The sequence below is a fragment of the Ailuropoda melanoleuca genome, chromosome 2 (assembly GCF_002007445.2).
Source record: "Ailuropoda melanoleuca isolate Jingjing chromosome 2, ASM200744v2, whole genome shotgun sequence".
Lineage (NCBI taxonomy): Eukaryota > Metazoa > Chordata > Mammalia > Carnivora > Ursidae > Ailuropoda > Ailuropoda melanoleuca.
In genome coordinates, this window is record NC_048219.1 from 63874337 (window position 1) to 63899490 (window position 25154).

Consider the following 25154-nt stretch of genomic DNA (forward strand, 5'->3'; position numbering starts at 1 on the left):
GTTCGGCTGCCCAGCATAAGGGATCTTTACTGCCTTACTCACTCTTGATGATTCTGAAAACAAAGGAGTACATCGAAAATCGACTTCCTTTTGGAATTTTAGACAGAGAAGTTTGAACCACATGCCTTTTTATTCTCCCTATAGCATGGGGAGCTGAGGGGACTTCTCTGGGGTTCTGAGCTCTCAGTGGTGATGGCTTACGTAAGTACTAACCCCTCTTTACATTCTGGAGACCCACCCTGATGAGATGGGAACATTGGAGAGTAACGTTCCAAGAGAAAGTCATGTTTTGAAAGGAATCAAATGTGAACTCTGCCAGAAACTGAGGGGTGTTGTTTTATTTTTGTTGTTGTTTTTAAAAGCCTTCAACTTGCTTTTTAAGACAAGCTGAGAGTGGGTTTTCTGGGACTTGAGAGAAGAACCATAAAAAGGCCAAACACAAATTCCTGAACCAAGTTCTCATAATTGACATACCCTACAACACAGTTTCAGAAATTAAAATGCAGGCACAAGAAAAAAACACAATTGGATCCTAGAAACATTTTATAATTATAGAAACAATATGTATATTTTTATATATGTCATCTTCTCTGAAGGATTCTAATTTTGAGTGTTTCTTAAAGTATGGCCTACAATGACCTCCACTGGAATCACCTAAGGAAACAGGGCAGATGCTGGGCCCAGCCCAGATCTTCTGAATCAGTCTCTGGAGATGGCAGTTTGGAATTTGCATCTTTTACCAGCTTCCCTTGTGATGTTCATGCACTCTGAAGTGTAAGAACTGCTGTTCTTCACCTTCTTTTTATAATTCCCTCTCATCCTTCTAGCAAAAGAGGAGGCATTATCAGGTCCCAAGAAGTGAGCCTGAGATGCAGTTCTAGAACACAGGGTTGAGCTAGATGAGGGTTTTCCAAATATTTGAGACTATGAAATTTTCTGTTATTCTTTTCTACCTGGCAACAGCAACATTTGTGGTCAAGAGCAGACCCAGAGTGTGAAGATCTGATTTATCGAAATTTATTTAATGATTTGCATCTATATTTTTCATGTATCTTTTCCTGCCATTCTATAAAGTATTATATTTGTTATATAGATGAGTGATGGGGCCAGCAAAGGTCAACTATATTAGAAAGCAGTAGGGCAGGGAGTCAAACCAGGCCTCCTCCTTTCCACACTGCTAGAGGTGGTGGAGAGGATTTATCCCACATTTGGAGTGGACTCAGACCTGCCAAACCACATAACTAATGGTGAACCTAACAGTGACTCCTGGGTGCCTGGGCCATTGCTCTAAAAATATTATCGGTCAAGATTCCTTCAGTCTTTGGAGCCTGGAGCTTCCTCAAGCACTGTCTTGAACACCAGGCTCATGCTCTCCTGAGTATCAATTCATGAGTCCCCGATGATTTGCCAGCAGGCCCTACTGCACCCAGGAATTACCTTCCAAGGGGTAAGCAGCTAAATACCTCTCTTACCACACGGAAGAGCTTGAAGAAGTCCACATTGGCATACAGAGTGTCTTCCACCCACTGTAGGGTACCCTGGGAGAGGGAGCACATGGCGTCGCGCACTGTCTGTGCCCCGTGGCGCTGGCTAAAGATTATGAAGCGCTTCAGGAGAGCCTCGCTGCAGGCGATGTCCTTCAGCATCAGGTCTGGGACTCCATGAGCAAACTGCAGGAGGAGAAGCAAAACTGGAAACCTCCCTGTGGTAGGAGAATACCAGCCACCCCAAAGATGTCCATGTCCTAACCCACAGAACCTGTGAATACATTATGTTGTAGGGCAAGGGGAATTAGGATTACAGATGAAATTAAGGGTGCTAATCAGCTGACTTTAAGATAAAGAGGTTATTTTGGATTATCTAGGTGGGCCCAATGTAACACAAGGGTTTTTTAAAAGCCTGGTGGAAGAAGGAGGTAGAAGAAACAATGTCAAAGTAATGTGACGCGAGAGGGACTTGACTGGCCACTGCTGGCCTTGAAGATGAAAGGAGGCCACCAGCCAAAGAGTGTGGACAGTCTCTGGAAACTGGAAATGGATTTCCCTCTAGATCCCCCAGTAAGAAATGAAGCCCTACCAACACCTTGACTTTCAGACTTCTGACCTCCAGAGCCATAAGATAACAAATTTGTATTGTTTTAAGCCACTAACAGTTTGTGGTGGTTTGTTACAGCAGTCACAGGAAACTAATACCCTCCCAAGCCTCATTTTACCAGAGAGCCGCTTAAAATATGAGCCATCCGTTCCTAGCGTGATGCCAAGGCACCATCAGGACTTACTGCCCTGAAGCTGAGGACAGGGAGTGGCTAGAATGCATCTGGAACAATGGCAAATGACAAGCCCCCTCTCTCCTTTCTCAACAGATTTAGCAAATAAAAATCCTGGACACCCCATTAAATTTAAATTTCAGATAAACAATGAACAGTTTTTAGTACAGGTATGCCCCAAATAGGGTCCAAATTAGACATACTTATGTTAAAAAAATTATTCATTTATCTGAAATTCAAACTAAACTGGATATCCTGTATTTTATCTGGTGACCCCAACTGCTGGACAGCCCACATCTTATAGTTCCTGTGGAGCTCATGGACAATGACTCTTGGACAGTGAATCACGATCCCCATGATGGCCTCAGAGACCAGGGAGGCCACAACCTTAGCCAGAGACCCTTGGCCGCCTAGTACAGTAATTGGCCTCCTGGAGTCTTGGACTCCCAACACCCGTACCATGAACAGTTTCATGGGCTTCCCTGGCCTCTGTAGTCTCCCCAGGGCTTCCGATTACACAGCTCTCAGGGCAGGAATGCAGAGCAGGCTCAGGCTCCACTCACACCACACCCCACCCCCACCTCCCGAGGTCGTGGCTGACACTGGGTTGGTGTGGACTTCATCAATCTCAGGGGACTGTAACCGGGTGCACGTTCCAACAGAGCCTTCTTGTTTTGCCCACACATTGCTTCTTATCCCCAGCCCTAATCCCAGCATCTAAAATATTCAGAGGTGGAGGGAATCAATGAGCTCACTTTGTCCAAACCTCCAATATTCTAGGGGAGAAAAGTGATGGTGGAGAAATTACACAGCAGGCTAGTGGGAAAGCTGGAACAGCATGAAGGTCCCAGCTCCTTCTTTCACACAGTGACTCATTCATTCAATGCCCATTCACTGAGTCCCATTCTGCAGGGACTAGAACAGTTACTGGGGATACAGAGAATAAGGTGAGTTTTCTGCTCTCCAAGGCGCTTACCGGCTGGCTGGAAATGCAGGCGTGGTAAGTGCTAAACTGAATGTAGTGAAACCAGAGCACAGAAGAGGAAGTGTTAAGAATAGCCCGTGTTTTTTGAGTGTTTACTGTGTGCCAAGCACTGTTCTTACTGCTTTACACATATTAATTTTTTTGACCCCCCCTAATAATCATAGGCACTTTTACCATCTCCATTTTATAAATGAGGACTCAGAGGCATAGAGTGGTTATTTAACTTGCTTGAGGTCACACAGTTAACTGTGTGGCCTTGCTGAGATTTGAACCCAGAGCTGGTGCTTCATTACTACCTGTTAGCTCTTCACTGAGTAGGGAAGTGGGAGGGGGCAGAACAAAGAAGGGAGGGTTTATGAATGATTTCACTGGGGAGGCAACACTTGAGCTGGGCCTTGAAGCAAGTCCAGGAGTTTACAAGGCTGGGGTTGGGGGTGGGGTGAGTGATGAGCCAAACAACTCTTCCACTCTCACCGTCTAACAATTTCCTAGATGGGGAGAGAGGTACTCGGTCCTCACATTGTCGGGCAGAGAGGACCCAGGAGGGGCATGCAGTCCTGATGAAGGACAAAATCCCATGTTTGCTGAGATTGACCAATTGGAGAGCTGTAAGCCCCATGTGGCTATTTAAATTTAAACTAATCAACATTAAATAATATTTAAAATTCAGTTCCTCAGCTGCCCTAGCCCTATCTCAAGTGCCTACCAGCCATGTGTGGCTGGTGGCTACCATCTTGGGTGGCACAGAGAGCGAACACCACCATCATGGAAGAAAGTTGTGGTGGACGGCGCCGGTAAGGAGTGCGCAGCTGGATTGAGACCCGAGACAGAGATGGGGAGGCAGGTGCAGCCGGAGACCATGCTGGGAAGCAGGGAGGGCTCAGGGCCCAGAGAGAGCTGGGACAACAGGACCAGCCTATTCCAGCAGCAGGGGCTCTGGGCTTCCTCTTAAGCTCTGACGTTTGCTAATCAGGGAAGCACCAGTTAATTAGAGCAAGCAACACTACATAATAGCACAACCCAGTGACACAGCCCTTTCTCCCCACATGAAAGGCTCAGCTCTGATGCCAGCAACCCAGCAACTAGAGATCCAAATGTCACGTCAGTGAGGAACTGGAGAGAAATTTCCCCTAAATTCCTGCCCTTATCTCCATCTCCCTTTTATTACCAACTGGAAGTCATCACAGGCATTTCCAGGACTTGAGTTTTATGAGCTAAGAGAAAGCAAAGGGGAGAATGAGCCATGGATGCTGCCCCCGCCAACAACCCCCTCCCCCCCGCCTGGTGGGGGTGGGAGGGAGAGTGGATCAGGGCAGCGAGGCCTGAGTTCAAGGGCCTGGGCACTGCAGGCACTGCACTCCAAGGGTCCTGACACACCGTCTCAGGGCTGACCCTCAGTTTCCCTCGTGTAGTTTCAGGGAAAACCTCAGGGTCTGAGAAGCCAGAAAAGCAGGTACGGGCTTCTTCACCACTACGCAGGGAACCAGTCTGAAAACCCCTTTCGACAGAGCCAGCCCTGCCCAGGCTTGTGGGGTCCCCCTCCCTCCTCTGGGCTCAGACCTTTATCTCAGTACTGACACAGGCCCTGAAATTCTCTGTTTATGTCTCAGTCTCTCCCCTGGAGTCTGGAGGAGGCGTAGACCTGGCCAGGAGAGGCGGGAGGGGTGTCTGCACTATCGGGCCACTGCTTATCTTGCATTCTCACTGTGTTCATCACGCCAGGAACCCGCACGCCCAGGATGCTGGGCAGGAGCCCATGAGGCCCAGACTTTCACAGATGGGGAAGGTCATGTGTTAGTGGGAAAAATGCTCTGAATACATATAGGAGATTATGAAATGCATGAGATCGATTTTGGGGGGCATGAATCAGAGTGTGCAGCGGGGATAGAAGAAGGAGCTTGCCTGGCACCGAGAAGACATACAGGAAATGAGAGGTCTGTAACGCTGGCAGGTTTATCTCCGCGCGCTTAGACACTGCGCAGGCGCGGTCCGTTTCTCCCGCCGGAACGCTCCTCTCCCAGCTCTTCCCACGGCTGCCTTCTGTTCAGGCAGGTCGGGTCAGATACCACCTTGGCAGGAAGGCCTTTCCCTGACCATCTCATTTCAGGCTGCCCCCATCTCGTGCCTCCTAGCGCCTCCCTAACTCCCAACCCTGCCAGATTTTCCTCTCACCTACCTCGACCTGGAAACGCTCCGTATCTTTGCGTATTTGATTATCCCCTGTTGTCCCCCTGGAATGCAAGCTCCCAGAGTCAGGGGTTTGCCTGTATTGTTCACTACCGTATTCTGGTACCTAAAATGTCCCTAAATATTTGATGAATACATGAGTAAACCTCAGTTTCCTCAACTCTAAGAAGATTCTGAGCCACGTGTTCTCTAAGGTTCTTTCCAGTTATGCAAATCTGAGCTGTTTGAAGTGCTGCCAGGATTTGGGCTGCTTGGGAGTCCTATACCAGGAAGGAGCATTGTTTCAAGTGACCACCCCCCCCCCAGGTAGTTTTCTGAATATTTGGAAGAAATCATGGATTCTGAATGTGAAAGCAAGAAGGGAAAATAATGCAAGGTCTCCCCTGTTTATCTCAGGCTCAGGGCTCACCCCTCCCGTCCAGAGACCAGTGATATCCACCTACCTGCTCTGGACGAACTTGGGAGTTGACCAGAAGGTAGACAACTGAGTCAGACAGGCCAATGTTTTTCATGAGAAATAGTGTCAGTGTTTCTTCATCTTTTAGGACATCCCGAATTCGTATCCCTTTTCCTGTATATGAGTGAAAGAATAGGGTGTCGAATGGGAATAAGTCAAAAAAGGGAGAACATGTAGAACCAATTGGAAACATTTCTAATTGGCTCTCCGCAGAAGGCTCTGTTCTTGGGTTCCCTGGGAGTTTGGAGGCAGGGATCCTGCCAGTGGGCTGTCACCAACACAGTCACAGCATTTACTGATGACACAGCCGGCAAAACTTACCAAGAAGGCACAGAAGGTGAAAAGAGTTAGCTCAAGGCAGGAGAGGGGTCATCAGATGCATTGCGGGGTTGGTCTAGAGCAATGACTCTCAACCAGATGGGGGGTGAGGCAATTTTTTCTCCCCTGGAAATATTTGGCAATGTCTGGAGACATTTTTGAGTGCTGCAACTGGTACTGGGTAGAGGCCAGGGATGCTGGTAACACATCCACAATGGATAGGATAACCTCCCTCCCCACTACAAAACAAAGAACCAACCATCTGGTCCAAAATGTCATTAATGTTAAGGTTGAAAAAGCCTAGTCTAGAATGAGAGGACACACATGTCGTGTCCACACTGTGTTGTCATGGGGTAGAGGGTTCTTCCTGGCATTTCTGTCATCTCAGCTAAGGCTCTAAGCTCAGGGTGCTGACATGGACTAGGAGAGATGGGGCTGTTTGGGGCAAGAAAAGCTTCAAGTGGGAAAGAGGGGATGGTCTATTGCCTGGACTTCTGATTTTGTGCCTTGATCGGCCCCAGTCACATTCTCTCTGGATTCCCTCAAAACATACAAAGAGCAGCAATTTTTTATAAGGAGGCATAAAGGACTCCTAACCATTAAGGTGACCCTGTGGCAAGTGATTGAACCCTTTGTGTCTGTCCTTTGCACACCTCCCAGGGTTATTGTGAGGGTGACTCGGGGTAAGGTCTGTGAAGGGCTAACTCCCAGGCCTGGAAACAGTGAGTCCCCTCCATAGACGCTTGTTCGGATTGCATTAATATTTTGACACCTCCCAGGGGCTTCACCCCCAGGGTACCCACCTCCGCTGCCTGCTTCCAGGGCCAACACGCAGCCTCAAGTGGGCCACTGCCACAGTCACGAGGCGCTGGCCAGCAAAGAAGTTTACAGGCCCAGATCCGTAGGAAATCATTTCAACATTAAGGGAAAGCGTCTGGGTTACATGAAAGTGTCTATGTCTACATCCCAACTCCCCCACCCCCGCCCCGGGAGACTGGTTGACTACTTATCCCTTAGTTCTTCTTCAACTAACTCTAATTATCAAATGCCCCTGCTGCTTCCTGGTCCTAACACCCCAGCACCCCATCTTCTCTCCCCCAAATTCTCCCCTCACCAGGCGACCAAGAGGCCTAATCCCCCGCATGCTTGACAGTCTTCCCTTCTGTTTCCAGGTTGTGCCTTTCCCTGAAGAGCCTTGTCCAGACGGAGGCTGCTGCTAATTTCCTCTTCGAAGGGGATAGGTCAAGCCCACAGGCCTGCTGACGCAGCTAGGGCAGGGGCAACCAGCCCTGACACTTGGCTCCATCGCAGTGTCTCAGGCGTTGTGCCACCAGCCAGTCTCACTGCCTTTCCCATAGGGAAAGCCCAAAGGCTTCAGGGGAACCGGAATACAGGAGGGAGCCCGGGAGCAGGAGGGGGTCTGAAAGGGGCTGCTCTATTTTATTCTTGCCTTCCCCTTTTCCTGATGGCATAAGTCATGTCATCTTCCAAACCCCACTTCCTTTCTTCCTTCCCCTGGACCCCAGCTCCCTTATTCTGCTTTCTCCCAGTCACTCCTTCACACTCAGCATTACGTTATATACTGGCCTCAGTGACCCCTCAGACACGCACATAGTGCGCGCACAGTGTCGGGAGAGGAGGGGGCTCTGGACCCTGCTCTCATTATACCCCTCATCATACCTAGCAGTGGTGGGCACACAGATGCAAGCCCTTGAGCTCACCTCTCTCTGACACCCAGCATGAGAGCCTGACATGGAATCAGGGCCTCAATAAATACCCGTGGAATGACAGGAGGCACCCAATAAATACCTGTTAGCGTGACCTGAGAGTCGGGACCCCGTTTGACTGTTTATCAATTAGTTAGTCTTTAACTCACTCACCTGACCTTGGGTACGAATATCTTGCTGGGGAGGATAGCCATCCCCCACCCCCACCCCGTGACTGGGCTGCCGTGGCCCTAGGCGGAAGGGGCAGGAGCCTGCTGGTTCCACACACCTGCAGAGGGCTGGGGGGCCACCCTGTAGGGAGAGTGTGGGGCCCCAAATGTAAGAGGTGGCTGATACCAGACAGAAGCCCCACTAGACTCCCGAGGGAGAAATGTGAACTGGGGGCCGGAGGAAAGAAAAATAAATTTTGTTTAAAATGTGGTTCTTCTTGTTTGTTTCCCCTGGGAAGAGGCTGGGGGAGGGGGCTGCTGAGGCCTGGGGAGCTGAGGGGAGGGGAGAATTGGGGTGGGAGAGAAGCCAGGAGAATGTGTGGGGCTCGTGGGAAGAAGGTGCCTGAAGATGATTGAGAGACCACAGTGCTTGCTTGGGGGTGAGAGGGGAGGGGGCTTCACGTCTGGTGTTTTACCATTAATCCTCCCCTGCTGAGAATGCTGTACGACAGGTTTGCTAGGAAAAGAAAAGGCCACCTGGGTCAACCATCAGCATACTTTCCCAGGTGACTGGAAACTGACAGGCAAAAGCACATACCGATGACAGCCGCCCACCTTGCTCTCGAAGGCTTTACCCTCCACTGGGGCTTTGGGCCGAGGATTCAATGTTCACAGTGAGCAAGGTCCCCAAGTGACCCTGGGATGGACCCTGAAACAGTCTGCCATGCTGATGGTGGACCTCAGTCCCTGGCCTGGAATTCCTTTGGAGACTTTGGGGATGGTCCCCTGTCCCCTCTTTTGGCCACCATGTTCAGGGGTGCTGTAGAATCTCTGTCCCCAGCCCCCAAATTCCTTTGGGGAGATTTGGCTGCCCTTTTCCGGCCCTGTGTCCCCAGACCTCTGAAGCTGCTCTCATTTAGAGAATTTCCCCCACAGCCTGAAGGCCCGCAGAAGGAACCGCCTGTATGCCAATTCAAAGCTAGTCCTGGGTTGGGGTTGAGAGGCAGTGACTTCGGTTCTCATATGCGTACTGTAAAGACCATAGAGAAATCGTGGTTTGAAATGACTTCCCTTACATTTCCTCCCGGCTGGACTCCATCTGACAATGGGACAACAAAATAAAATGTCTGCCTCATTCCAGATCCCACTGGATGGATGGGGTAGGCAATCACTCCAGGGGTTAGACTGCCCATGTTCCCATCTGCTTCTTTAATCCGGGAAAACAGTGCTTCCTGGTTGCTGCCTCTCCCCCTGCTTTTCTTACTACGAAAATGCTATTTGTGCTCACACCTTAGAAAGTCCTTCGAGCTTGAGCTAAGTAAACTCTTCTATCCAGGGCAGCAAAGAAGCTCCTGTTTGTCCTCTGGTATGCAGAAAATTACTACAGGAAGTACATGTGTTACTATTTTTGAGAGAATTAAAATGTAACAAAGTGCTCCTGAAGCCCCCCTGCTTCCCTCCACCGCCCTCCCCAAGGTGTGCTCACTATTCTTTCAGTCCTTCTACTGAGCCCTTGGCATGGGCACCCGCTTGGTCCCATAGGTCCAGCTGCATGGGTGAGGACCCCCAAAGGGCTGATTTGTACCATTCTCGCACTTCTCTTGTTCAGAACCCTGAACAGGAGCTATTCTATCCAGCCCCTCCCGTCCCCTTGGTAGACCCCTTGCTCATCCCTGTCATCCTCTGAGGTCGTCCCAAGAGTCACCACCGCCCATCCCTATCCTAGGAACATAGGAGGCATACAGCATCTCCAAACCTCTTCCTTCACAGCCTCTGAGCCTCGAGCCCCTGCAGATGGAGACCTGTAGGACTGCAGAGAGCCCTCGAATTCTGGCAGGGCTTTCTCCCTCGCATCTGCTCATCTGCCCTCCTGGGGATGGCAGGGAGTGGTGGGGGAGGTTTCCAGCTGGCGCCCAGGCCTCTGCCACCTCCAGCTCTCACTGTTCCTGAGCCCAAGTGGCTCTCCTACCCTGGTGCCCAGCTCCTCTACCTGCCTGCACAGTGACCCAACAGCCTGGTCTCTCGTTCCTTCAGTCTCTTCATCAGCTCAACCTTGGCCTCTGCCCCACATCAGCCACCATGGCCACGCCCAGGGGCTCCTTCTCACTGCTCCTGTCTGCCTTCCAAATCCTGAAGCCACAGAGCTCACTCTTTGACCACAGTCGTCAAGCCCTCCATCCTGCTCCGTCACCCAGTCCTTAAGCAGGATCATAGAACTCCTGGGGACCTCTGTTCCCTTGTCCCCCCATCTCCCCCAGGCCATTTCAGTACTTCCAGCTTCCCATCCATCCTTACGCAGCCTGGACCTGATGCCTGTTTTCCAGTCACCACCTTTCACCCCTTGCCTTCTGGACCTTCTGCAGTACCTCCCTAAAGCCCGCAGCCCTGCACCTGCTGTGCCGTGGGGCCCAGGACGCTGAATATCCTTGGAAGAAATGGAACGATCGTACATATTTACGCCACGATAAACATATGTGCTCTGACCGCCCTGGCCCCTTACTTGGCATTGCTTCCACACGGTCCTGGTTAGTTCACTCTCTAGTGCTCCATGAAAATGCTCCCACACCTTTCCCTTTACCCCTTTCCTCCTGCTTCCAGACTTAACCTAGCCTCATCCTTCCTAGAGTACAACCTCTCTCGGCATTCTCCTTTCTGTCTCTAGACTTGCCTGGAATGAGAACTTTCCTGCCCTCCGCAACTTCCAAACTTCTAAGCTGATGGAAAGAGGAGTCTTCACCAAGGTGAGCTTCATGCCACCTCTACAGCCCTTCCTTCCTGCCTCCTCTAGTATCTTTTCCCACCAAATCTCCTGCTCTTTCCTGTGTCTTTGGTCTCTCTGATGGGTGAGGCAAGGGAGAGGCAAGTGATGGTTGAGAACACGCAAGCCCAGCGTACCCGCAACTCTCTCAGGGTGAGTCCGGAGGGTGTCCATGAGTTGAGACAAGGTTTGAAGTTCCTTCCAAACATGGCCAAGGTGCTGCCTCTCTGGTGCCTCCATGAGGAGTTCCTGAAAATCCCGAAACACCCTTGCCAAGCTGTAAGAAAGACAGAGCTTCATCAGTAAAGATATCGTTGTCATTTTCATAATAGTAATAACATTGCTTGTTAGTTTTTAAGATACCACATGCTTGACCTAGCTACAACATTACGTATCCTTCTAATACTGCCAAGGCCAAAGGAGAAAAGGCTATTTTGACTTCATTGTACATATAAGCTAATAGGGCAGGTAAGCAATTTGTTCAGTTTACCAGCTTTGGCAGGGCCAAGTCACCTCTTAACCCCATGCACTGTGTCTCCTGCCCAGAGAAGCCTTAAGCAGGATGACATAAGAAGGTAGTAGGGGAGGTTCTTCCCAGCTGTTCCCACTTCTCTGAGATCTGCCCTTCCAGCCATTCATAGGCATGGACAGCCATGCTTAACCCACAAGTTCCTCTGCTGCAGTGAGCGCATGCGTGTGCGTGCACACACACACACACACACACACACACACACACACACACACTCTCTGCTGTGGCTGACTGGACGAAGATAATGAAGTTGAACCGATCAGCTATGTTCCCAGGAATTCGAATGGTCTTCAACAATGCTCTTCCAGTTGCCCAAGTCCAAGTGCTCTGAGCTGGGCAACCAGAGGCAGTGTGGGCATTGAGAAGCAGGGACATTGGTCAGTGAGAGAGGTAAATATAGTAGATGCCCAGAAAGGGACAGAGGCTGAACCCTGCAGGCCCGGACAGGAGAGAGCAGGTCTGCAGCCATCCAGCTTCTGTCCTGTCTCTCCTGAGCCTGTCTCACTTCCCCTGGCTTTGCAAGAAAGTCTCACGTCCAAATAATATATTTCCCTCTAGAGCTTCAGCTTGTTGGAATGGGCTTCTGTGCCTTGCAAGCAAAAGAACCTTAAATAAGCCAGTATTTCACCACAATGAGCGTGTGAAATGTGAAACCCAGATTTCCTGGTTCAATGCTGAGTGCAGCTGGAGTCTGAAGCCCTCCTTCCCCGTCTCCCTCAGGTTATAGACACCGCCAGCGCCGGTCCCACCAAAGCCCCAGCTAGCCTCCACTGCAGTGTCTCCCAGGCTCCCCGATCCCACTGGGCGACCCCGTGCCGTCTCTACGGATGGCTAGGTGTTCCTTCTCAGGAACCTCAAGGAGACTCAGGCTGAAGTTATAGATTATAAATTAGAGTCTCCAGGCAGTGTTTGCAACCCTGTGAGCCCAGCTAAAACATCACCTCCCTGACATTCTCAGGAAGACAGATGTTCTCTCTTCTATCTTTCTATATTCCAGGGTTTGGCAGACAGATACGTACGTATTACAGGCTTGCAGGCCGTAGATCTCTATCACAACTCCTCTGCTCTGCCACGATAGGGCAAAAGCAACCATAGTTTGTTCCCAATGGGGAAGGCTACCTCTGAGCATTAGGCTGACTTGCCAAGTGTCCCTTTTTTTAAGTCAAACTGCAGGCTTATTCCAGACGAATTATATCCAGAACTACTTTAGGGAAAAAACTGGAGTAACCAAATATCTTGTTTCCGTCTGACCTGGTGTTTATATAAGTATAGTGAAGCCCACTCCCCAGCAAGCCCTTGTTGGTGTCCCTCAGGTGAGCTCCAGATCAGCCCAGTGGGTGAAGGAGGAGCCTGTGCACATCCCTGGGTCTCTGTCTATAGGATAGACCACCTCCTGCTCCCACCTCCTGCTCTGAAAGGGAACCCCAAAGGTAGACTCTCTTCCTATGGGAGGTTAGACCCCAGATGAGAGGTCAGATGAGAGGTCATTAACCTGGAGTCCACAAGTCCCCTGAAATCGTATGCACCATGTAATGTTTTATGCGTGTGTCCATTTTGGGGGGAAGAGGGGCCATCAGTTTTCATCAGCTTCTTGAATGGTCTTTAACCCCCCAGGTAAAGAACCAATGCCTTCAAGCCATATGCTAAGATTTTGGGAATCTCAACACTTACATGGAGTTGTTATAGTTTGACACAATTCCAGGAGATTCTCCCGGGGTGGGGCTTTGAAAACAAGGATTGTTCACGTTGCAAAACATTCCCTGGAGCCACGGCAACATTCCTGCTGAGGGCATCGCCTTGTTGGGAAAATGGCCTTGAAGACAGGAAATGAAGACAAGGAGTCACTTATGGAAACCATGGGGGATGCCGCTTCCAGCTGCTGGGGCCTCTGCAGGAAGGAGCCCAGCCCCCTGGTGTTTTCCTTCATTCATCCACATTGAAGAAGCAGGAGCATCTAATATATACCCAGGCCCTGTGCTGAGTGTCGGAGACCGGGTCTCTCCTCTCAAGTGCCCAGTGCAGTGGGGTAACCGACAAATGTTCCAATAGAGGCATGGCGGGGATAGAGGGTGGGGGGCCGTGGAGGGCTGTTAGCTCAAGATGGCTCCACAGCGTTGCTCATGCTTCAGGGGAGGAGGTTTATCCACTCCTTCCACAACTGTTCTTATGAGCGCCTACCCCAAGCATGCAAGATGGTTGCAAGTTATGGGCTCCTGTGGCAGTGGGGGAGGGGCGGTGATGGATTGGGGGTGGGGGGGCAGGGAGTACAAGGTAAAGAAGCAAGACTTTGATGGACAGGAGACTGAGGAGCAGGCAAGACCCTATGAGCAGAGTATAAAAGAGGCATTCACAGGCTCATCCCAGGTCCCAGGATACCTCTGGGATCCCAGAAATAATATGTTACTACACATGGCTGTATATCACCCCTTCTCATCTTTGTCTAGCACTGTATATATCATTTCCTAAATTGGTCTCCAGAATATTTTAAGTACCTATTTATAATCTGCTTTCTTTAAAACTAGTAAGAATTTAGGTATAGGGAAAAAAAAGGACCAACAAAAACAAAAACTAATTTCACAATGCTTTAGTAACCACATACAAGTATTTTCAAAGATGTAGGATTAAAAAGTTCATTTGTATCATGCTGATGAATCTCTGTTTTTTGCACTGGAGGCATGACATGATGATGAGTAGATCCAATCCTGACACCCCAAACCCCCAAGACCCTTTTTCTTTCTTTCTTTCTTTCTTTCTTTCTTTCTTTCTTTCTTTCTTTCTTTCTTTCTTCTTTCTTTCTTTCTTTCTCTCTCTCTCTCTTTCTTTCTTTCTTTGGAATTACTGTTTTTTTATTATATTATGTTAGTCACCATACAGTACATCCCTGGTCCCCAAGACCTTTCTAAACGAAAGGTTTGGACCTCCAGTCTTGCCAGGGTATCCCCCCTTCATGCTTACATTCATGTTGGCTGTAGAGTGGGTTGGTATTCCTTAACCAAATCAAGATCAGAAATAAAGATAAAGGCCATACAAGTTCCACCACAAAGCGAATCTGGAAAAACAAGACAAAAAGAGAGAAACACTAGTGATGCTAAGAGATTACAGGCGACACACCCAGAGTGGACACACAACTTGGCACGTTGTCTGTGCAATAGGGCTTGGTTATGGTATATTTCCTAAAGGACTTCCTTCTCTCTCTCTCTCTTTTAGAGAGAGAGTACCGGGGGTGGGGGGAGGGGACAGAAGGAGAGAGAGAATCTAAGATAATCTTAAGCAGGCTCCATGTCCCGATGCAGGGCTTGATCTCATGACCCTGAGATCATGACCTGAGCCGAAATCAAGAGTCAGATACTGAACCGACTGAGCCACCCAGGTGCCCCAGATTTCCTTCTCCTGTCCCCTTTCCCTCACTACCTCTGCCCTGATATATTAAACTCACAAGACTTTGTGTCCATCCAGGTTCTACTCTGCCTCTATTTCAGGAAACTGCATTAACACAGGACTTTCACCAAGATGTGTGCTTCAGTACTTCTCAGATGTCACTGTGCACGTGAACGCAGATCCTGTTCTGTAGGGCCCCACGAGCTCTCGCGTGCCTCACGTGCTCTTTCTGCCCTTCCCCACTGCCCTGCCGTCTTCTAGTGCACACTAGACCTTGCATACGGGGTCACTGAATGAATGAACACAGGACTCTGAAACACTGATCCACAGCAGAGTCAACAAAAATCTGACCAACATCTTTCCTTCTACAAGTTTCTCGTTGCTTAGAGGAAGAAAGCAGGGCATACTGCTGTCAGTTTTTACAATACCGGCAGAGGCTGCTGACAACAACATAGGTTGAAAGCCGGAACTTAAATTTAGGTTTGACTTAGAGTTTTAAGGACTCTTGACTCCAAAGGAAGAAGCAGTTGGTTGGTGCAGCCTCACTCCGTGGCATTGCACGTAAGGGCGTGGGTTGCAGGTATGGGATGGTTGTGGGGAAGAAGGGGAGGAAGGGGGTGTGATTTGGGGAATGGAAGAGCTCTTCTACCCAAACCCCGCTCCAGAGACCTTAGGAAGGACACTCCTAAGATCTGAAGGAGAACTTGTGCGCTCTCTGAGAATAGAGACTTAAGTATACATAGACCAGCTAGGGGCCATTTGCATGGTCTTTAACCCTTTGTCATTCCTTTCAAAGAAATGTACATAAATGCTCAGCAAAGTGGTAGACACCATAGCAGGTACTCAGTAAATGTTTATTCCTTTCCTGCTAGTATGTTCTGCTGGCTACAGAATTATGGCAAATTGTAACATAAATTGGTGTGTGTGGGGGGAAGATAATGCATTGCAGAAAAAAAATGTTTAGGGCAGATGGCAATTATGCAGTTTTTACTCAGTGTTTTAATCAAAATATGTCTAGGGAAGATATGTTAGAGGAAACACACCAAAATATTATTATATATTATACATGATGTAGATTTTCCTTAAGGCACCCACTTTTCAGGGCTCCCCCAACACATTCTCCTGCAAGATGGCAAAACATCAACATTGGACAATCCCATCTAGTGTTACAGAGACTGACCCCAAGCACTCTTGATAGCCATTGGAACGTTGGCTGTTCCCCCAGGGCCAGCAAACCAAAGGAGGAGGAGGGGCTGAGCCTCTTCCCCAGGGACCCTATCTCACTGTTCACACTCCCGCCCTTATAGACCAGCTGCTGGTCCCAAGGCACCCTGCACTTTCCTTGTCTTATCACTCATCATAAATCAGGGTCATTACTCCTTCATGAAAATGGAACCCTCACTGGTTGTGAGCTGCCTGAGGGCAGGGACCATGTCTATCTTTGTCACTACTGTGATTCTAGCACTCGACACAGGGCCAGCTTCATAATAGGTGCCCAATAAATATGGAATGAGTGAGCGTTTGTCAAGGACCGGTCTAGGAGTCTCCTTGGGAAGCTGGAGGTGACACTCAGGTCACCAACACTTGGCAGATTTAACAAACCGCACCCCCAGAGGCATGTTCTGTACACTGGCTTCATGCCTTCCATCCCAGGTCCTCCCGTCCATGAGTAAGATTGCGGAGCAAGTCTGGCAAGATCGCAGAGTGAGGGATAGGAACAAGCGATGAAACCGGAAGTTGTTCGTGGTGTCTTCACCGAGGAAGTGAGACAACCAGTCCAGATTCCACACATCTGATTCTTCCCTTTAAAACAATTGTGTGCAACCTTGGCTTTCTCCCAAGTCAGTCCGCTTCCTTCCATGTAGCGATGTCTGTCTGGGAGTAGTCTGGTATGTCAGACGTTTGGGAACGGGAAGATCTAGGTTAAGAATCACTTTTGGGCTTGTTTCATCACCGAGTCTCAGTTTTCCTATCTGTGAAATGAGACAATTTTCTCCTTCAGTATCCCCTAAGGGTTGAATGTGTCAGTTCTGTGGTTTTTATCTGGCTCTGTGGTTTTTATCTGGCTCTGCATGTCTGTGCAATCACTCCCTCAGAACCTCATCTGTAAAATGGGGGCTGGTACCAGAACCTACCTCCCAGAGCACACTCTGGCTCGAGGTAACATTCAATAAACACATTATTCGTGACCCTCACTTCCCACAAAGACTGCAGGGACACTGTAGGTCACGACACACGGTACAGGCTGAAGAGCACGGAGGTATCATTAAAACGACCTGCAAGCTCTTAGGCCTGCCCCCCATTCACGTCCCTGTTTTCTCCCCTTCCCTCTTTCTGGATTCAGAACTGCTCATTTGCCAGGTTGGAAATGTGGGGCTTCCTGAGACAGTGACCACACACCGTCCCCTTCTCTACCCGTCCTCAGGGCTTGGACTGGGGGAGGGATCAGTCCGCCTGACCTGCCTGTCCCATGGATAAAACACCCAAACCCACCCTTTTGTTCGTCATACGCTCTCTCCTCTACTCATTCGTTCTTGTAGTTTTGAAGTATCTGGGTTTTGTGAGGCATTGTGATATGAAGCCCACCCCCTCGGTGGGGGGACCAGATCAGAAGTCTCGTTCCTTCCTTCATTCTTTGGCGGGTCTAGGACGAATGTGGCCTTGCAGGTGTCTGCCTTCCCCGGCTCTCTGAGTTAAGGCTGCTGTTTTCTGCCCCGAGTCCCTGCCCCTCACTTGACCGCCCTCTTTGAAGGCAGCTCCCAGGTGGCGGCTGGTGGAATCAGGGGAGGAGCTCAGGCCAAGCCCCACATCAGTTACCCAGGTTTCTCTGCTGGGACATCAGGTTGCTCTTCATTTGTTTCTAAACTTCCCAGGTAATTCCAATGTGCAGCTTGGGCTGAGACCCACTGGCAGACGTAGTGCTTGGTTATCTTTGACAAACGTTTACTGAGAGGTCAGTGTTACTGTTCTGATTCTGCAAGGGTTTGTTTTGGAGGGGCTGCATTTCACACTCCCTCCTGCACAAAGACCACCGGCGGTTCATTTCCAGCCAGGCAGGTCCTCACAACAACCTCTCCCTGTGGCCCCCGCCCCAGTCGCGCTCTGCATCCCCACCCCAAAGCGGCATCCTTGTCCTTGATGCTCAACTGTGCACAGGCATACCCCAGGGAGAAATTCCACAGCGTAATTAAAAACATGTTTTCAGGGCGGCTCTGACTCCCCCCACCCTTTCCCTTTAAACATGTCTGTAACTTTAATTAAGCCCAGCCAAGGCTCAGAAGGGGCTGATGGAAATTTTTTTTCCCCCAAACTGGTATTTCCTTGTTCTCTCTCTCTTTTTTTTTTGCTTCCCCTCCCCCTCTCTTTACCACTCAATCTACATGGGGGAGGAGGGGTTGCAGGGAAGGGCAGAGTTGTGCTTGTTGTTTTAAATCTTGGCCAGCTAGATTTCCTTCCCTCCTAGTCTGTTTCCAATTTAAAGGTGGGTAGCTGAGGCTTGGAACAAGCTGTTTGATTCTCCCTTCTGCACCCACAATCCGGCCAGGATTCTTGCCTGGATGAATACGGACCCAGGACCTGGGTACGCTTGCGGCAGGCTGCCTACCCTCCCTGCACCCTGCCAGCTTCTCCTTGCCTAATGCTGGGCCCCAGACTAGAGCTGGCAGCCGCACCAGGTGTCCAGGACAAGATACGCCCCCTCTGCTCCTGAGTCCTCAGGCCTCCCCAAATATCCTGCTCTGACGTGGAAGCTGGGACAAGGGGCTGACACCAGCGAGGCCTGACACTGTGAGCTCGCAGGGAAAGGAGGCACACCCAATGATCTCTACAAACCGTCCCTGGCACAGGGCCCGCCCATAGCAAATATGGGCAGTGGGTATTTGCCCGGGACGGTGGGGAGAGCTCTTGTCACTGGAAGTGCTGTTCTATGGCCAAACTCCTTGACAAGTCCTTTCTCCCGCTCTCCAAACCCCATTTCTCTTCTGAGCCCCCAGGGCTCACCCTCGCCCCCCACCCCGTGCTTCCTGCTACACGGCTGGGCACGTTATTTATTCAGTCAGCAGCTTTGCGCAGGCGCGAGCTCCCACCTGGCTGCGAGTTCCCAGAGGGTGGGGGCTGCGTCTAACTCAGCAGGCTGTCCTGGAGGGACAGGATGACCGTAGGGCCCAGTGTGCCAGGTCGAGTGTTAGACTACGTGTATTGCCCTGCTGCCGTTGTTCCTAGGACCACCTTTCACTTTCAAAACTGCCCTGGTTTGGATGAAAAATTAGACAGCCACACCACCCGGTCTTTGCCGTCTCCACGACCACAGTGTGTGGTAATGGCCATGTCTGCCGGCCCCACCAGTCACTAGGTTTCTCTGAAGCCTCAGTCCCCATGGGTACACTAGTGGTATCTCTCTCATGGACCTGAGGTGATGTACAGTGCCAGACACTTAGTAATACTTGACAAGTGTTAACGGAGGAAGAAAATAAAAAGGAAGGAGGAATGCAGAGATCTAAAGATTTTCATCTTAACGCCCTCAGGGATAGGGAGAAGAGGAATGGGGAAATTTGGTATCTGTTTTGCCCTTGTTCGCAGCAGTGAATAACCAACACCATGGAAATTTGAGGAGTTTAAAAAAATCCGAGGAATTGAGTTAAGGGTGAGGTGTGCTGTCCTTTCTTTAGAGTCACCATTTTGTTGAGGCAAAACCTTCCAGAAGAACCAAAAACTTAGGGAAGGAGCCACGGACCCCTGTCAGAGCTGTGGAAGATGCCTCCATCTTTACTCAGACATCCTGGTCATTCCCGGAATATGGTGGTGGTGGGCAAGTCAGCTGGAGGCACACCAGACAGAGATCTCAAATTGCAGGCCAGCAGGATGGCATCAAATGAATGTCTGCCCAGACCAGTCTAGTCCTGGGCGCTTCCCCCAGCCAGGGTTCTCAGCCAGAGTGGTCCTCTCTCACCACAGAGAGGCTGGCAACGTGTCCCCGGGGAGCAAAATGTGGGAAAGATGGAGTCCCTGAACAGGGGACATCCGCCAACACCAGGGAAAGGGAGCAGAGGCTGTGAGGGCCCCTGAGCCAAACTCTGTCTTTGAAAATAGGGTTATTCTCTGTAATAGCAACATGCTTGCCACAGAAATGGAACCATTCCCGCAGGTAAAATCCTCAAGGACATTGTTTAAGGGCCGCAAAGAGCACATTGAGGGTAGAACTAAGTGAGAATCTTAATTCCTTATGAGAAAGAGAGAGAAAGAAATAGTTGTTGGATTTTCCTTGGAGTTTCATAGACTGTAAACACCATGTGGACAGGGACTATGCTTGTCTTGTTTGCCCTCATGTACCTGGCACCTGGCACAGTGCCTACTGACTATTATTTGTTGACTGAAGGAACACATTAATAAATACATGAATTTAATAGTGAATCTTGCTTAACTTTTCTCTATTTTCATTCTGGGAGGGAAGCTTTTGGAAGCAAGGGATTGAGTCCTTGATTACTGTTAGCACTTGGCTCCTGAGGGCGACAAATAGCCTCAACACTAATTTGAAAATCCGAGTAGCTTTGACAAGGAAAGCAGCCTGAGGACAGCGGTGTTTCCCATGTCTGAGGGGGTCCTAACTTGGCTTTCCCCTGCAGCCTCCCTAAGTCCTGTCCCAGTGACACACAGCAGAAAGGACCGACCACCAGTGCACATGGTTGGGTTATGTCCTTTGCTATTTGCTCTTTTTGGGGCTAATTATTAAGCTATTGTCCCTCTGCTCCAAACCTAGCCAGGGTCCCTCTTGGCAGGTCTGGGCAGGAGACCCCAACGGCAGCCTCACCGTGCCCCTTCCCCACAGGTCCAAGTTATAGCTCCACCAACATCTCCTCTGTGTTCCCAATTGCTACGAGTTCCATGTTCTTCCCTTGGTTCCCTCAATGCTAGGGGTGGAAGCTGCATCCTACGACTGCTGCCTCCATGATACCTTGTTCTCTCTCATCCACTCAGTGACCAGCCTTGTACTTAGCTGACACCGTTCTATATTCCAGATTTTCTCTGACTGAACCCTGACCAAGACACTCAATCACAGGCCTTCAGATGTTCCACCCTTGGCCCCCTTCTTCCCTAACATTTTTTCCAATGCCCAAGAAAACTCTGTCCCACCTGCATAAACCCATTTTAAATTGATGCTTGGAACAAATCCATTCTCTTTGTCCTCACAGCCAATCTTCCTCCCTGTCCTCCTTCCAAAATCTCCTGGCCTTGCCTGCTTCCTGTCTGTCTAATCTCAGCTCTACTCACCCCTCTTTCCTTCCCCCACCCCCCTTCAGAGTCTTTAGCCATTTGGCATCATTTGGTGTTTGCAAGACCACAAGGCTGTAGCAAAGTGCACGTTTCCTTATAGTTACATATTCACTCTTCACCTCTTTCCAGAAAAAAATTAGAAGCAAGTGGCATTTGCATGTACAGTTTTGGGGTCCTCTGATCGCCTGTGGCTCTTGCCGGAACTTCTCAGGCGATATTTGGCCTTTGCTACTTTCATTGCTCTTGATCTGAAAAACACACTTCAGGTTTCACTAGCCAGACTAGAAGTGAGTCCAGGGCAGAATCTATGTCTTTTGCTTTAAATTCCCTGGTCCAGCCCAGCCCTTAGATCTGCTCCCTGAAAGGGCTCAGTAAACGTCTGTGTTGGTTGTTAAGTTATTGTATCTCACTGAATCTAAGACACCATCATTTGTAAGGTGCACGGTTACTTTTTGCACAACTAAAAAAGAAACCTATGTGTCTAGTAAAACTGCCACTTGATTGTGAGCTGTGTCCCCATGTCAGAAATGTGAAAAGTGGAAAGCCGGTGTATCTCATAGAATCAATGAAACATAGTGTCATTGGTCTGGGAGGCTCTTAAGAGAGTGTTGTTTTCCTTTGAGCCTGTTCTCTGGGGCTTAGGATCTTCCCATAGCACCCTATGGATGCTCAAGGGCTTGTGGGCTGGACTGGCAGGTTTCAAAACCAGGGCGTGGGGAAAGGGAGGGCCAGGCAATAGATTCATATGCAGGGAGGGCAAAAGAAGACAATACTGTGGCCATGCTGGGCTGCAGGTGGAAAGTGTCCATCTCTGGACAGAGAAACAGGTCTTCCTGTGAAGGACACTTGTCGGAGAGGTTCAGGAAGCAGCCACCTAAGCATTGCTTCGGTGCTAAACGGCAATGAGCCCACCGACAGCTCACCTTCCCCCACCCCCACCCCAGCCCCCTCCACTGTTTATTTGCGCCACACCTCACTTTGAGACCGCAGGCTGCACCTGTTACCTTTTGCCTTTTCCTCAGGGTCCAGTTCTTCCAGAGCAAAAGCTGGATCTGTCTCGCAAAGCCCATGCTGGTGACCACAGGAACAGGAGATCACTCGGAGCCCTCTGTCTGTGGAGGGACAGCGACGGACGTAAATGGCACTCAGAGCTCCTCTGGCTCCAGCGGTGTCCTTCTCCCGGTGATTAAAGGCTAGTTTCCTCCTTCAAAGCATAATCCCTTTTAATTCACATAAGCCCTTTGTTGAGGAAAGCAGGCTGCCACTCTGTTGGCTCCTTCTTAGGAAGAGAAAGAGAAAGCTGAAGACACGAGTGGCTGGGCATTTGGCAAATGGAGGTGGGGGCATTTCACGGGGAACGTGAGGGAAGGGTGAGCCCCCTTACACACGGACAGAAGCTGAGAAATTCGAGCTGTGCGGCGGGTCCTCCGGGCAAAGGCGCCCAGGCGAGGAACACAGCTTGGGCTGCGATCTCCCTTGCTTCTGCCGACTGAAGCTTGGGCCCTGCTAGAGGCCTGCATCCAAGAAAAGGAGTGCCTTTTTCTTTTCACAAAGGGCCCTTCTGCTCACCAAACAAGTGTGAGGTCACCTCCACCCAGAGCAGCGCCATGTGGGCTGGCAGAGCCCTGAGGCTGCGTACCCCAGCACCGGAGAAATCCGATCTGCAGTAAGAGGGAATGAAGGGAATGCACAGAGAGGCTGAGGCAGAGGGCATGAGTCCCAGCTGCGGCCCAGTCCCTGTTTTCAGCTGTCCTTGGGACACAGCTGCTCCCCTGCTTTTCTTTCAGGCAGTGTAGATATGAGATATTCCCAGTCCTTCCAGTAAAATCCTCCTTTGCCTAAGTTAGCTCATTCAGGTCCTATCAGTTGCAACCAAAAGATTCCTGCCTATTGTGAGTTATCTTAGTCAAGGAGAGGATGTGGCCTGGACCAACTGACATCAGGCCAACAAAATTATTTGCAGCCTATGGGAGTGTGTCTGCCTACGATTCCTCAGTAGGTACCTGATTGCAATATTAATACAAGTAGAAAACTCAAAAGCATTGCAGCAAAGTTTAAGAGAAAAGAACTACAGTGTCATGAGTATCTTTTAAGGAAGTAAAAGAACTCCAAAATATTCAATATTGTCAGCCCCTGTATCTATTAGGAAAAGGTTGACAATGTTTTAAAACATGCGAAGCCGTGTGAAGGCAGAGTAAGTGGGAAGATGTGTGGCAGGTGTAAAACACATCAGTCTTTATACATTATTAGCTGGGGCTAAGCCACTTTCTAATTGATCCAAATATTGAGAATTGTATCAACTGATTGTCCAAACACTTTGGCGGCCAGTGAGTTAGGAGGGATATTGATATTTGCTCCCAGTTTTGAACCAACTTCTGGTTTAAAATTTATTTACCATTCACTGTTACAAGAATTCTCTCTAAAGAGCCTCAAAGTGAAACTACAAACACATTTTCCTTTGTTTTTAAAAGTGGAAGCAACACCACATAGTTTATCATCATAGAGAAATGACGAATATTTCAAAACCATTTGGCACAGAGTAGAGGAAATTCTCCAGAAAAATAATCTCTCAAAGTCCCATATTCAAAAATATCTTTGGAGGAGAAAAAATTAGAAGTCATGAGAATTGAGGTAGGGCATGTTTTACCTCCTCAGGATAGTATAGAATTAATACCTATTACTGTGAAGTACTAATTGAAAGATTTAAATTTATATTTTTTCCAAGAATAATTATACCAAAATAAAAATAGTTGCTGAATTGCTAAGCAATACCAAAATGCATAAAAATTTTCTTTACAGAATTGATGTGAGTGTAACCCCAGAACATTGCTTTTACCTAAAATATTTAGTTTGATTGCATGTATTAATCGATCTTGACTCTTATTTGACATGGTGTCATTAGTGAGTCTTGGGACTTGGAGGTATTGCATGTCGCTTTGACGTGGCCGCTCACGGCAGCAAGAAAAGCATGCCCATTTTCTCCTTTGACTTGCTGGAAACATTTACATAAAAGAGGTCCAGGTCCCATCACTAATTACTGTGGAGGAGAAATTAAGACCAAACTAATAGAACTTAAGCATTCAGTGGTATCATGGAATCATTGGCTCCATACATTGAGAAATAGATGCTATTTTTCTAATTTAATCTCTCCTCTGAGAATCTTGCACATAGCTGGCACTAATTTAATCTTTCCTGCAAGAATTTTGGACTTCAGGTTGTTTTTATTGTTTGGCTGGTGTACAGATACTAAATTTTAGCGTATGAAAATAGTACTATTTGAAAACATACTCACGTAGAACATTTCTGCAGGCTTTCTTTCCTACTTAGTGGGACACTGCTCTCATGTCTAAGTAACCTTTGCCTCCAAAATATTCCAGAGCCACTCTGAGGGACCACGTAGAGAGAGAACTAGAATGGAAATCTAGGGAGTTCACTGTTTAAGAAGCAGGCACATGAGTGTTTTATCACAGCATGCCTTCTAATAGCAAAATATGGAAACTCCCCAAATGCCTATCACAGAAAAACAGATATATGAATTGTGAGGTAGTCTCTCCGTCAAAGCTCCTAGAGCAGTAAGCATGAACAAATTCGACAAATAATTCTCCCATCCACAATGCTGAGCAAAAAAAAAAAAAAAAAAAGCNAAAAAAAAAAGGCTGACACAAAACATTTTTAGTGCACATTTATATAAAGTTTAAGCACAGGCAAAACAGATCTTGACATTCCAAGTCAAGATGGTGGTTATGCTTTGGGGGGTTGGGTGGCTGTAAGCGGGTGCTAGGGGTATTTCTGGGGGTGCTGGGTGTTTCTTATGATCTGAGTGCCAGTTATTTGGGTGTGTTCAGCTGGTGAAAATCAGTCTGTAAACTCAGGATTTGTACACTTCTCTGTGTGTATGTCATACTTTAACAATCATCATTTTTTAAAGAGCAGGTGAAGGACCAGAATTCAGTGAAGGAAACTGAGCTAGATAAGCTAGATATGATGGGGAAAAGTCTGGAAAGAGGGGTGCCCTGGCAGCCACGGAAAGGAGGAATTGTTCCTCAGTACCAAATGGCTCGAGGAGAGGAGGCAGCATAAGGACTGCTGGATTGGATGACTGACCCCTGTGAGAATGGCTTTAAGGAGGC

The 25154-nt window shown here is 48.9% G+C and overlaps 1 protein-coding gene across 1 annotated transcript in view; it reads right to left on the reverse strand.

The window, feature by feature from the left end:
- Positions 1–25154, reverse strand: part of ABCA4 (ATP binding cassette subfamily A member 4) — a 134316-nt gene that overhangs the window by 103605 nt on the left and 5557 nt on the right. Inside the window, exons 2-7 of the mRNA XM_019798266.2 lie at positions 22029–22136; positions 14332–14425; positions 13048–13189; positions 10985–11124; positions 5882–6009; positions 1473–1670 (exon numbers count right to left, since the gene is read on the reverse strand). Of these exons, the coding sequence (XP_019653825.1) occupies positions 1473–1670; positions 5882–6009; positions 10985–11124; positions 13048–13189; positions 14332–14425; positions 22029–22094 (768 nt within the window). The 5' untranslated portion in view covers positions 22095–22136. The remainder of the gene's footprint in view (positions 1–1472; positions 1671–5881; positions 6010–10984; positions 11125–13047; positions 13190–14331; positions 14426–22028; positions 22137–25154) is intronic.